The sequence below is a fragment of the Capsicum annuum genome, chromosome 1, assembly GCF_002878395.1.
Source record: "Capsicum annuum cultivar UCD-10X-F1 chromosome 1, UCD10Xv1.1, whole genome shotgun sequence".
Taxonomy (NCBI): Eukaryota; Viridiplantae; Streptophyta; class Magnoliopsida; order Solanales; family Solanaceae; genus Capsicum; species Capsicum annuum.
In genome coordinates this window covers 19349471-19364353 of record NC_061111.1, presented here as the reverse complement: position 1 = coordinate 19364353, position 14883 = coordinate 19349471, and the positions used below count along the sequence as shown (strand labels likewise).

General features: G+C 34.8%; 1 protein-coding gene across 3 annotated transcripts; it reads left to right on the top strand.

Moving 5' to 3' along the window:
* Window positions 1-175: 175 nt before the first annotated feature.
* On the top strand, window positions 176-13437 carry LOC107871048 (plastoglobulin-1, chloroplastic). 3 transcript variants are annotated; one of them, XM_016717851.2, is made up of 4 exons: window positions 176-979; window positions 6006-6201; window positions 6446-6759; window positions 6900-6964. In XM_016717851.2, the coding sequence occupies exons 1-3, from the start codon at window positions 504-506 to the stop codon at window positions 6752-6754; spliced, it is 981 nt and encodes a 326-aa protein (XP_016573337.1). In that variant the 5' UTR covers window positions 176-503; the 3' UTR covers window positions 6755-6759; window positions 6900-6964. The 3 variants fall into 3 exon arrangements, with proteins under 3 accessions (XP_016573337.1, XP_016573344.1, XP_047250795.1); XM_016717858.2 differs by having other exon boundaries at window positions 204-979; window positions 6913-6964; XM_047394839.1 differs by lacking the exon at window positions 6900-6964 and adding an exon at window positions 13112-13437 and having other exon boundaries at window positions 212-979.
* Window positions 13438-14883: the final 1446 nt, after the last annotated feature.

Below are 14883 nucleotides of genomic sequence, written 5' to 3'. Positions count from 1 at the left end.
ATCACCGGAGTTTCAAGTTCTTAGGTCGAACCATTAATATCTACTTGTTCTATCTATCTTTATTTGTTCAGTATATTAAAAATAATTACTTAATTTTATTTATTCAATTATCGAAAGATAATTTACCACTGCATATAATATTTAAATAATTTATAATTAACAAAATTATTATAATAAATTTACTTTTCTATTTTTATTGTTTCTCTAAGAGAGGATGTGTCAAGCGAGGAACATGGACAATAAAGAGTGGGCGAAGATAGCAACAATCCAATCTCGAATATTCAAAAAAGGAAAAAATCAACATGACATGTGTCTCTCCTGACAACAAAAATTACCCAATTTTGTGAAGTCATAATTTAATTCAAATCAATGTAAAACGTGCCAAATCCATCTCCACCATCCATAAAAACGACGGTCTCAAATCACCGTCACCAACCACCGCTTCCGTCGTCATCTCCACCGTCCACCACCGCAACACTTCCATTTCCAAAAGCAATCAAAATATGTCCACTCTCTACAATCCTCTAATTTTCACCATTAAAAACCCAAAAATTACACTTAAACCCTATACTTCTCTTCCTTCTTCACTTCCAACCCCTAAACTTCGTAAATTCCTCAATTTCTCCGTTCAATCCTCATCGAATGACCCGGAAAAACCAATCATTACTGATGAATGGGGTGATAAGTCGGAGCCGGAACCCGAACCGGTTACGAAGTTAGCGGATTCGGATCCTCCCAAGTATGAGGATGAGTGGGGTAATGGTAGTCCCGGAGTTGAAGTGAGTTCTGGAGAAGATGAGAAGCTTCTAGAACTTAAAAGGTGCTTGGTGGATACAGTTTATGGAACGGATTTCGGGTTTCGGGCTTCGTCGGAGATTCGGGCCGAGGCTTTGGAGTTCGTTTCTCAATTGGAGGCAGCTAATCCTACTCCAGCACCAACTGAATCTCCTGAATTGCTTGATGGGAACTGGATTTTAGTGTGAGTTTTTGTCTAATTCAGTTATTTTTTGTACTTTGATTTCGCCATTTATGCGTTTTTTCATTGGTTTATGTGGAATTAGCTGAGTTTTGATATTTTCCGCAAGCTGGTTCGTAGATAGAATGAGTTGTTTACAGGGCAACAACAAAGGGCCTGGGGAGGATAGAGTGTATGCAGACCTTACCAGGTAGAGACAAGAAACCTTCGATAGAGTAACGAACATCAGAGCAGCTAACAGAGCAATACAGAAGTAAAGAGGACATAAATAATTATAAGGAAAGCATGGCATAGCATACTAAAGACGGGCAACAACCATAACCAACTAATGTGATAAATGAAGCACAATAATAACGAGGAATGACAAAGGTCGTAAAATAGGCCAACTACGAGACAAATGCTACTACTATTTTTGGTAAAAGAAATTGGGAAACATATTCAATGCACCAACCTATCCTGCTAGGAAATGAGATAACGCTGAACTACCTACTAACCTTCTACCTTAATCTGCAACCTTCATAACTTCTTATCTAAGGTTATGTCCTCGAAAAGCTGAAGCTGCACCATGTCTTGTCTAATCACCTCTCCGCAATACTTCTTCGGCCTACCTATGCCTCTCTTAGAATCCACGATGGCCAACCTTTCACACCTCGTCACTGCGGCCTTTGCGCACCTCTTCTTCACATGTCCTAACCATCGCAATTTCGTTTTTCTCATTTTGTCCACCATGGAGGCCACTCCCACCTTTTCCGGAATATTTTTGTTTTTAATTTTATCTCTCTTAGTGTGACCACACATTCACCTCTACATCCTCATTTCCGCAACTGTCATCTTTTGGACATGCGAGTTTAAGTGGTCTACAAGACAACACAAATAACAATTTCTAATAAATTGATATTGGTCTCATGGGGGCTTTTATTAAAGGGTTATTGGTAGTTTCTAGTAGTCAAATTGACTTTGATTTCATTCTCTGTGGGAAAAAGGATCTTGAGCATTCACACCACAGAGCAAGTTGCTCTCCCTTAATTCCAGGTTCATAGTAGAAGTTAATCATATAATGTTGGTGTTGCACCCAAAGCAGTAGCTAGAACTGTATGGTGGGAGTTCACTATGCAATCTGGATAGGTGCATTATAATAGTTTTAAGAGGGAACTCAAGATTAGCCTCAAAATAAGCACCTTATGAGGTGAGCTGTTAGCCTGTTACTTGCCAATATGCTTTCTTTCGGCTATATCCTTCAGTTGTTAGTTAGACCATGTCTTCTTTGGTTCCACCTGTAATAACATGCCTTGGGATTTCCTTCTGAGAATTCCATAACTAATTTTTTTTTTTTTGGATGGGTAAACATTTTTTATTCAGAAGGTACCGAGATGGTAGAAGACCAAGTACAAGACAAAGCTACGTCTCCAAATACATGCTACATATTCCCCCCTAAAAGATTCAGAAAATTCAAATATTGTTCCATCCTATCTAGGGTACTGCTATAGCACCAAAAGAACAAGTTTTTGATACATCTATTTTTTACGCTAGCAACTATGGTCTTTTTCCCTCAAAGCGTGTCTCGTTCCTTTCCGGCCACAGTGTCCAAAATATGCAAATGAGAAGAGTCCTCCATATTTGTTTCTTATTTCTCTTTACTTTTGAGCTTGCCAAACTTCCAACAGACTACTGATCTTCTCTGGTATAACCAGAGACACACCCATCTTGTTCAGAAACAAATCCCAGCATTGTCTTGAGAAACTACAATGAAGAAACAAATGCTCAACCGTTTCCAGCTCCCTGTTACGAAGAAAACATCTGCTGCACATGGAATATCGTCTCCTTTGCAGATTATTTTGGGTTAAACAAGCATCCCTGACTGCTAACCAACCAAAGCAGGCTGCTTCTAAGGGTGCCTTAGTTCTCCAGATCATTTTCCATGGCCAGTTAGGGATCCCTTGATTATTCTGTTGTAACAACATTTTATAACAACTTTTGACGGAAAATAATTTATCCCTGCTATTGACCCAAACTAACGTGTCTGCTTTGACCCTATCAATTAAGTATACGTTCAATTGTTGCATCAGTTGGCAGAAACTCTCCACTTCCCAGTCATTCAAGTTTCTCCTGAAAGTAATATGCCTGCCTGAATCTGGATAAAAATTTATAACGGGACCCTCTTTGTTCAAAGCACATCGAAACAAATACGGAAATCTGCTCGTAAAATTTTCGTCTCTGCACCAAGTATCTGTCCAGAATTTAATTCTAGCACCATTGCCAGCCTCCAGCCTTGTATATACTGCAAGAACTCATCCCATTCTTCACTTATATTTTTCTCTAGATTCCTCCACGAACTTTCAATTGTGAAGGCTTTTGCTTCCATCCCTCTTTTTCACCATATATTGCATCTAACATTTTTTGCCAAGTTTACTCACTCTCCCGACTATATCTCCATAGCCATTTAAAAAGTAGGCTTCTATTGTGCATCTTCAGGTTCCTCACACCCAAACCCCGAGATTTCTTATCTTCAATGACCACCTGCCACTTCACCAAATGAATGTTCCTTCTATGTGCATTTCCATTCCATAAGAATTGTCTTCTAATGCAGTCCAACTTCTTTTTAACTTCTGCCGGCATTTTAAATAGAGACATCATATATGTAGGAATTCCATCCAAGACACTATAAATCAAGGTAAGCCTTTCCCCAAATGACAAATATTGTTTTTTCCAAGGAGTCGACTTCTTATTACAACAATCAATAACTCCTTGCCAGATGTTTTTGTCCTTTCTCTTCACCCCTAATGGAAGCCCCAAATAAGTAGTGGGAATTTTATCAACTTTACATCCCAAAATGTCTGCCAGCTCTTCAACACAACTAATTAGTCTGTTAATCCGGGAATAAGATGAGCTAATGCTTCTTATATTGTCTTTATCATGATGTCTGATGTCTGGAGTAGTAACTGGAGTTTGAGTTCATGACTTCATGCTTCACATTCATCCTGTGGTTTTCCCATTGGGGGTTTAAAGTCTCCTGATTGCTGCTTCTATTTTGGGAGGAAGGTTTCATTGGATTTGCTCCTGTTAGAGTGTTCACTTCAACAACTAATAATTGTTATCAGTTGGCCTGCCATTAAGATGTTCTTTGTCAAACCTTCTCCCCCTTGTGAAGTTTAATATTTTTTTATTTTCTACTCATATCCATATATGGTTTTGTACCATAATGATACAAGTACGATCGTGATTGTGGACCAATACGTAAAGACTCGAGCTCGGGTGGCTGCCCAACCAATGGAACAAGCTTTGAAGTGTAGAGAACAAGTCCCAACACTCCAAAGCCATCCAATATGCACACTCCAAGGCCGCCCCTTTGCCATGGCTCATTAAGGGAATTTTAGTCATTTTATATTAAGTTGAAACCTAGGCTATAAATAGAACATGTTAGGTCATTTTGTCATAACTTTGATGATATTTTGAGAGCTCTAGAGAGAGAGTCTTGCAAGATGGATGCCTTGTAAACAAGTGTGGATATCACTTGTGTTGGTGCTAGTTTTGAAACGTTGGTTGCTTGGGAATCCTGTTCCTTTGAGCTCATCGTAGAGCTTGGTGTTACTCGTATGAATTCTTGGGTCTTTGTGTTTGATGTACACTTAGGTTCATAGTGTTTGTACATTTGTATGTCAAGTTACCTATCTATCTATCTATCTATTTCATTGTTGTTGTTGTTCATTCTCGGGTTTGGTGTCCTAAAACCGAGACTTTGTGTTCTTCTTGTTCTTGTGCTTGTGTTGTTAATCTAGTTTGTTGGCTTGCTGATTTTAGAGGTGTTGAACACCTTAATATGTTGTTATTGTGTTTTCGTTGTTGTTGTAGTGAATCCCTGAGTGGTCACCAAAGGGGTCCTCGGTTCTTCCAACTTGTGGACTGTTTTGGTGTTTCTTTTGCGTCTCCTTTGTCGATCTTGTATCACATAAGGAACAACTTAGAAGCAAACTTGCAACATATTGTACTGAGTTCTTAGCTCCATATAAAGCATAGGACCGAACCATGAGAGCATTGGTTGCATAATATCACCATTGATTTATCGTATTGTTACTTTAACCATCGTCTCCGCATAGCTTGAACAACAACAACAACATATCCTGTGAAATCCTACAAGTGAGGTTTGCAGAGGGTAGAGTGTACGCAGATCTTAACACCATTGCTGCCGCCTAGCTCGAAGTGTGAAAATATTTTATATTTGCAATTTTTCTCTCTCCATCTGCTTTGTGACAGAACAAAAGGTTAAGCTCTCTGAAGATGAGCAGCAACTGGAGAAAGCAGACTGCTGAGAGACATCAAATGCAAAATGAGAAGCAAGCACGGGAATCATAGATTACCTTTTCTTTTACACTTCTTTGAGTTTTGATGATGCAGAATGTGTAGAATTTTACCTGCTGCTATGTTAATATTTCCAATCGGAAGAAGTGAGGAGAAAAATGGAGGAGCACATATAGGAAAGAGTTGGCACAAGTGCACACTGTGTTGCAGGGGCTATTAAGTCACTTTTATGAAGCTGACAGTCATCGTTTAATTGTTGTCGTTTAGCTATGAGAAGGTTAAGATAGAAGTTTGCATCAAATGTAATTAGCATGCAATGTTATGGCCTTGAATGTTGTGACATTTGCTTGCTTGCTTAATGATCCTTTTTCTATTTTGTTGGAAGAGAAAGGACGTTATAGAGATCTCATATTTTTCAGTTCACGTACCAAATGGTAAAAGAAAAAAAGTAACAAAAAAGTAACAACTGTTTGGCTCCATTTGATATTGGCGGAATTGGCTTGTTTGAACTTATAATACACCAATTTTACACACTCAGAGGACTTATAGTGCACCAGTGTATATTTAAGGGATGATTTTGAATCTTAACCCAAACTTATGGGACAATTTTGGCCTTTTCCTCCTGAACAATGTAACCTTTTGTTGTGAAACTTCATGCAGAAACTGATTTGAAGTAAATGGTAACTGATCTATTTGCAGCAAATAATCTTATTTTTCTTCCTTGCCGTGTCAGGTTCACTGCATTTTCTGAGTTGTTACCTCTTCTTGCTGTGGGCAACATTCCTCTGTTGAAGGTAGAAAAGATTAGCCAAGACGTAAACACAAACAGCTCGACTATAGAGAATTCAACTTCAATATCAAGCCCTGTGGCCACCTTGTCTTTTAGTGCTACTGCCACTTTTGAAGTTCGAAGCCCCTCTAGAATACAGGTACTCTTCTTGAGTCCAATCTAATCTCTTTAGAAAGGTACTTACAGCAATATCCTGCACAAGGAGAAAGAAAATGAGCTAGTAGTTCAGCCAAATGTTACTTTGGAATATAGGAATTAAATATGCAAAATATTTGGAAATTACAGTGGATGATGATTGATTTCTTGATAAACTTCTGTAGAATATTTCGGGAGATTCTTAAATTTTCCTTCCGTATTTGGCTGACAACTGCTTAGTTTTGCAGGTTGAATTTAAGGAAGGGAATTTTAAGCCTCCAGAAATAAAATCAAACGTAGATCTGCCGGAAACTTTAGATGTGTTTGGACAAAAGATAAGTCTCTCTCCAGTACAACAATCTCTAGGTCCTCTAGAAAACGCTGTGGCAGGCATAGCACGAGCTATTTCTGGTCAGCCTCCTCTCAAGGTCCCAATTCCAGGTGAAAGGACAAAATCTTGGCTTCTCACAACATACCTTGATAAGGATATGCGGATCTCCAGAGGTGATGGTGGGCTTTTTGTGCTTGTTAAAGAAGGGAGTTCTCTTCTATATTAGTACAGGTACCCATCATCCTATACTGTGATTTACAGAGCTCTTAGGAACTTCGGTGGTATCTACTGATACATCAATTTACTGCAGAATGTAGAATTTAACTCACCTTAGTTTTTAAGTGAAGCACGTCTTGATTTTATTACTACAGCTATTACTTGCAGATTGAAGGTGGCACGAAAGAGTAACCACTTGAAATGTGAGATTGTATTTATACGTTCTTGTAAAATTTGGATCGAGCAGTTGAGAGACGGGGTAGGGGTAGACCGAAGAAGTACTGGGGTGAGGTGATTAGGCGGGACATGGAACAGTTACAGCTCACCGAGGACATGACCCTAGATAGGAAGGTATGGAAGATGCGAATTACGGCAGAGGATTAGGGCCAGTTCGGGTCGCTAGTGTAGGGAATAAATTGGTGGGGGTGTATTCCTGTTATGATTCCGTATTCAATGTTCCGTGTTCCGTGTTCCATGTTTATTACGAATATGTGTGCTTTCCTCCGCTGTATATTCCTGCATTCCTGCTTTACTCTGTTTTATACTCCTTATGGGTGCCGTATCTATGTTATGTCATCTGCTTCTGTGCTGTACTATGTGTTTGTGTGATATCTCGTGACTTGAGCCGGGGGTCTTTCGGAAACAGCCTTTCTACTTCATCAGAGGTAGAGGTATGGACTGCGTACATCTTACCCCTCCCAAAGTGGGAATACACTGGGTTTGTTGTTGTTGTTGTTAGATACCCTTTGTGATTACATGTTGGAATGCTCGAGTATTAGTACTGAATCTTCTCATCTACTTGTGAAATTTGTCCTAGCAGAAAGGTCAACTGAAATAAAATGTAGTAGCTTTAGATTTTCCTATGTAGTAAGTGGACTATCCCAAATTTCTAAAATCTGCTTATTTTGAAAAGTGTTTAGTATCGTTAGTATTTTCGGAAAGGTTCTTTTGGAGGATAGTAGACTAGTATTTTGGGTTTGGTTAATCAATTGAAAAGTACTTTTGCCAAGGTTGTAAAAGTGTTTATGGATAAAATTTTTTTTTTTCAACTTCTGCATTTACTTGAAAGCATTTTCTAAAATATGTCACTTTTTTCTTATGCAAGAGCGCTTTCAAGAGATATATCATTATTCAACATGATTCAATTGTATAAATATTTTTTATGCCTTGCATAAAACTGAACTCTACGCACTTTGCTATCAGAGTTCTCCTATTGATATGCAAATTCAGAAAGTAGTAGCAGCTTACTGTACTGCTGGTTAACTTGAGTCTTAAGATGTATGGCTCATTAATGTTAGTAATTACTTGATGAAAGTTGAACTTTTCTTTGTCCCCAAATTTATGATAGTACCTGGACTGGTTGAGTGATTTCTTTCTCCAAGTCAACAGGAATTTATTGCTTTAGCAGCTAAGTCAAAATTGAAGATTTTGTTTTTCACCAAAAGCTAAAGACTTCATTTTTCCAAGAATGGACTGTTCAAAGCAGACTTGAGCATCTCCAGTCAACAACAAAAAGTCATTGAAGTCTTGTTTATACTCGTGGATTTGAAATTTGACTAATTCATAAACATGTTTGGCCATGGTCCCTTTGGATTTTTTTCTACCTATTTATTACCTTCTTTTATTTGCATGTAGTATTAGAGAGGGCAAATTGATCAGATTATAATTATTTTATTTATAAAAGAAGGGGAGTCTTGGAGTAATTAGTAAAGTTGTTGTTATGTGACTTGGAAGTCATGGGTTCAAGCCGTTGAAACTGTCTCTTGCAGAAATGTGAAAGATAAGACTGTATAAGAAATCCTTGTAGTTCGATTCTTTTCGGACCTCGCGCATAACGAGAGTTTTAATGCACCTGGAGGGAATAATAGCACATTCCCATTATTGTCCCAGAGGCCAAAAGTAAAGTATATAAACACTAGCCTAGACCCATAGAGAATAATTGCATCCCCATAATCGTCCCCGAGGCCATCGACATGTATGCGCATTGGATCTATAGCTAATAATAGCATCCCATAATCGTCCCGAATCGACGAAGCCAAAGAGCACTTCATCATCTCCCATTCGTTTCATTCCTGCAATATCTGTTACCATCAATCCATCAGTTCTTTTCGGACATCGTGCATAGTGAGAGTTTTAATGCACCAATCTTGTCTTTCTTAAAAAAATAAAATAAAATAATAATAAGTAGTGAGAGGTTAAAAACAATTGTTGCAAAATTAGAATAAGGAAGATATAATCGTAATAGCTCAAACCAGAAGAAAAGTTGGCACGATAAACCAAACATGAAGGACGTTCTCTGAAATTATTCTTTTAGGTTAATGATTGTTCATTCAATAGTAGATTAATTAGTCACATTTTTGGAGAAATAAGTGATTCTTTTGTCAGTGAGGTTATTTTTCCCCTATATCTAATGATGCAGAAAAACTGCCCCCTTTTGATATCTCTACTTTTTATTAAGTGAATTAGCCCTTTAATAAAAACTATTAAGAACTTATAAGGGTATCCAGGATAAAAATTATATTAGTGGATTAATGATCTGATTTTATTTATCCACAGACTCATTTGGCAGCTGCATTATGCAGTTAACATAGAAATTAAGATAAAGACTGAATAAGAATATAAGATAGGTAAGTCACCCATCATAATCATATGCCGTAGCAGTACTTAGCAGCTTGATTTCACATAATTTAGTCAACCTTCCCCCCCACCCCACCCAAAAAAAAATAACAAAAATAAACAACACCAACCTTCAAAAGGTCCCATAGTGTGTTAAATTGTTAACCATAATTTTTTTTTTCATTAAATCAACATGAACTATGGCAGAATGGTAGGAATTCCTTCATCCTTAATCAGAGGTATCAATTGAGGAGTTTGAGTTTTTGAGAATAGAAAAAGTTATGTGGGAGTGCCATGCTTTCGATTGGGTTCGAGTTTTTGAGAATCGACGAAATTTTGTTGGAGTGCCACTTCCTAAAATGGTCTAATAATCGTGATTTAGCCTTATTCCAATGTGGATATTCGATAACTTCATAAAAAACAAAACAAAATAAAACAAAAATCTTTTCATCAATTTGATATGTATCCAATGATATAGTACCAAGAATTAAGGTTACAAAGGAATTTTAATAAACAGAAGTAGACAGAAGTTTTAGCAGATGATTAAGAAGAATGTGTAGAAGGACATATACTTTGCTAAGGAGCATGACGATTAAGATGTTACTACTAATTAAAGTTTTTTGTTTACAAGTTTGAATGTTGTTTACTTTATCTAATTGAGTTATTTTCTTCTATTAATCAAGTAAAGTAAGGAGAAGAAAAATCGGTTAAATATACAAACTATTTTATATTTACACAAATAATTGAGTTCTTTTCTTCTTTTAATCAAGTAAGATAAAGAGAAGAAAAATCGATTAAATACAGGAAAAAAGGTTCAAATATGACACTCAACTATTATATGGCACTGAACTATCAGAAATAACACATTTATGTCAATAGTTAAAAGTTGAGCTTATTCATGCCATCGCCGTTATAAAACCAGCTCATCCATACAATTACTTTTTAACAGTGGTTTTCAAAAACAACTTTGCCACACGGCCTTTTATTAGAGATCCACGTCATTAATTAAAATAAGTAAAAAGGTTCAAATATACCATTGAACTATTAGAAATGGCTCATTTATGCCATCAGTTAAAAGTTCGGCTCATTCATGTCATCACCGTTATAAAATCAACTCACTCATGACATTACTTCTTAATGATGGTTTTTTAAAAATAGCTTTGCCACGTGGTCTTTTATTAGAAGTCCACGTTATTAATTAAAAAAAATCAATATTAATTTCAAAATATCTGAAATTAGTTAGTATCGGGATTATTTATTCCAACATTTATACCATAATGATGGAAGAAGTTATTCCATATACATGGCGGGATAATTGGAATAACAGACTTCTTTTAAGCCATTATTTGAAAATGATTTTTCAACAATGTATGCTCTACTAATTCGTGATGGGAGAAGTTATTCCATATGCATGGCGGGATAATTGGGATAACAGACTTCTTTTAAGTCGTTATTTGGAAATGATTTTTTCGATAATGTATACTCCCCTAATTTGTGATGGGAGAATGGAGAAGTTCTATTGGTACGCCTCTTTTTTTTTTTTCTTGCTTGCTCTAATCGTTCATTGGGTTATTTTCTTGCAACTTCGGAGTATATATTGGAGTCATTGGAATTAAAACTAATCAGTTACTGTAGGATAGAATTTTTGAGGTTTTTGCTAAGCGTAGCATTTATAATGATTTAGAATCAACTAGAAATAGCCAAAGGATATACTTTAATCACTATTTTTTTTGATTAGAAAAATAGTTGTTGTTGTAGGAAAAAAAATATTTTAATGGGTGTGGGTCAGGTTGTGTTAAATAAATCGGTTATTTTTAATGGGTCTAAGATGTTTTGAAATTAATATTGATTTATTTTAATTGATGTCGTGGACCTCTAATAAAAGGCTACATGACAAAATTGTTTTTGAAAGTGACATGGGTGAGCTGATTTTATAACGACGATGACATAAATGAGCTGAACTTTTAACTCATGGCATAAATGAGTCATTTCTGATAGTTTAATGACATATTTGAGCCTTTTTCCTAATTTTAATTAATGACGTGGACCTTTAATAAAAGGTCACGTGGCAAAACTGATTTTGAAAACCACCATTAAAAATTAATGGCATGGATAAGCCAATTTTGTAACGACGATGACATGGATGAACCAAACTTTTAACTGATGGCATAAATACGTCATTTCTAATAGTTCAATTGCATATTTGAGCCTTTTCACGAAGATAGCAATGAAAGTTGTCAAACAATCTTATTGATTTTTAAGTATTTTATTAACTCCACCGCATACTTATTACTATGATTAATTAATTTCTTTCCAATTAAAAGACAACAAAATCATAACCAGTATTATTGTCAACAACTCTGTATAATAAATTCAGAATCCACTGAATGCTAACTCCCAAACCACTCACACCAAAATAAAAATAAAAAAACTCACAAAGTACCAAATGTCCTACCAGCAGGCTCACTGCTTTGTCTCTGACTAGAAAATTCTCTTCAAAACGAAAATCCAACCGGCCAATACAAAGCCAAATTTAAGTTGCATCAATTATATGACACTTTTTGATATTTATTGGAAAATACAAAATTAATCTATAAATTTGAGCAGATTATTGATTCGTCTATTTATACGGTTTTGGTAGCATTTTAGTTGTTAGTTAGTAAAATCCAACGCATCAAGTAATCAGGTTTGGTTATCATTTTATAATTCATGTTTACCTAAATACATGTATAAGTTATTGGGAAAATCTATGTATTAATTATTTGCTGTAGGCAAAAGGCAGAACAACTAACACATGAATAAATAAGTTTGCAATGCTAATTATTTTTACATAATTACTGTCCACATTATTAATACATGCATAACTCTAACCGGCGACTAATCCAAACGAGCCCTTCAAAAAATGCCTTTGCATTTTCCAAAATTACATAATCTTTTTAATAGGCCTAACCTTTATGCCTGCATAGTTGCATTATTTGTGATTGCTAAATTCTCCGCATAATCTTTGATTGTTGACTTCTGCTTAGTTAAACTTTATCATTAATCCCTGTTGATTATTTATTATTGTAACTTTCCAATCATTTGTATAGATGTTGAGTGCTTCTTCAAATTATTTAATGGAAAAAATAACTAAAATTTACATATATATCAAACTAAAGTTACCTTATAATATTAAATAACAATTTGGTAAAGTATTTACACAAATCTCAAATTAATTACATAAATTCCATTTTTTGTTTCTTTCTTTCTCATAAACCTTATACTTCTAAAACACTATATTTTCTTCTGTATTTTGCTCTCCATCTGCTCCCATTACACCCGATTTTTTCTCCACATTTGAAAACCCTTTTTTCACGGCAAAATTCAAGTAATCTACTTGGAGGTTATCAATTTGTAAGTTTTGAAGCTTTAATTAATTTTATTGATTTACTTTTTTTTTTTCAAATTTATCAATTTAGGATTTGTTTCGTTTATTCTCTGAATGCATGTTCGTTTTTATCAAATTAATGTATTTTGCAAGTATATTCAACTTTCGTAGTTTGATTTTTTCGTTTTTCTTCATATACTACAAGTTAGATTTTTTATTTTCTTGGTTTGTACTTGCTTTTACTTAATCGATATAGTGTAAAATTGGTAATGGATTCTCATCTAACTTTAGTTTAGGACTTAGTCAGTTAGATTCTCAAAAAACAAGATATTCCCGTTGGGTTTGTTCCTGGTCCATTTGATTGCGAAAAGCCCAATTTCGCAGAGAATTGTTCAAAGCATCGAAACGAATCAACAACAATGCATAAATTGAAGGAAGCAGCTAGTTGTAGATCGAAAAAGTCAGGTTCTAAAGCGGCAAGTAAGAAGACGTTTGATGATTCCGGTCGACCACGTCTTCCGAAGATATTCATTATGAGTTTATGTATAAGTTGACATATGTATAATAAGACATTATACATTAGCTATTTCATCCCACTAATGTATAATGTAGGTATTCTGAAATATATTTCTATAGGTTATACATTGACAGTTATGAAAAAACAAACCGTTATAAAGTATTAATTTTGTATAAGGTGACATTATACATTACAGCTGTTTACTTTTTAAATGTGTAAGCTATCCTCGTACATGTATAGCTGTTGCTTAATTAGGTTTGATATTAATTTTGAGATGTGTAATTGTTGTTTATTTAGGGTCTGATATAAATTGTTAGATGTATAAATAACCATCAGACATTTGTATCTATTGTTTAATTATGGTCCTGATTTAAAATTTTAAATGTATAAGTTACCCTCATGCAGGTTTAACTGTTATTTTTAGATTGCAATGAGCAAAGTACATGAAAACTTGCTTCAAATTATCAACTTTCAAATATTGATGAGAATAGGAAGGAGTTGTGTTTGAATTATGATACTTATTATTCTTCATCTAAAGTTTTGGTTAGGAAATGTGTTGGCTTAGATGAAAAAAGTATTGATAATTTTCAAACTCAATGGTTCAAGTTTGTGTCAACCAATGTTTAGTAGAGTTCAAGAGATTTTTTCATAGGAGCCCATATGTAGAATTGCATTGAGTATGTTGTTATATTGACATGAATAGAATTGCAACTTATTATATTTTTTACATAATTTTTTAATATATAATTTTAGTAATATTGAGTTGATCTTATCTGTTTAATTGACTCTCGAGAAGCAAAAATATCACTTAACTTGAAGTCGATTAAGTAAATAATAGGTCGTAATTTGAAGCGATCTACATGATATACAAATATAGATTATAGTCTTATCTATTACTATTCATACCAATCTACTATTTGTTAACTAGGACTCTAAAAGAGAACGTGTATCTTGTGAATCAAGCCATACTACAAATTTAACAGGTTATAGTAAACCATCTATTTTATTTTTCAACCAACTTTACATATTATGAAAAATCGTGAATAATTTATCTTTTAAGTGACCTGATTGAATACAAATTAAGAGATGACGTACATTTGACCCAAAACATACTACAAACTTTTCACGTTATAATAAATTACGTACATTTTGTTTCAACTAGTTTTACTTATTGTGATAAATTAAGTATAATCTTTTACATAATCTGATAGGATACAAATTCTTTTAAGCTATTACCACTTATAATTCGAACAAAATTCTCCTCAACAGATCAGATAAGGATTAATTTTTTGAGATAAATTTTGTTTTGTCCGATTGCATCAACATTAACTACTGCTATAAATATACGAGATCAATCAATTCTTTTCGTTCAACATAACCAATTTTATTTTATAAGTGTAATCGCTATTTCTTATACACCCTCGGCTTATGTTCTTTGATACTCTTCGGATAAAAACATGGTGAAATTAGCCACAATATTTATTTTTCTTTGCTCTTTTGCAACCTTTTCTCATTGTTTACCATTATCAACAAGTTCTAGATGGATAATAGATGATGCAACTGGTGAAAGAGTAAAATTAGTTTGTGGCAATTGGCCTGGCCATATAGAGACCATGTTACCAGAAGGCCTAGATCTGCA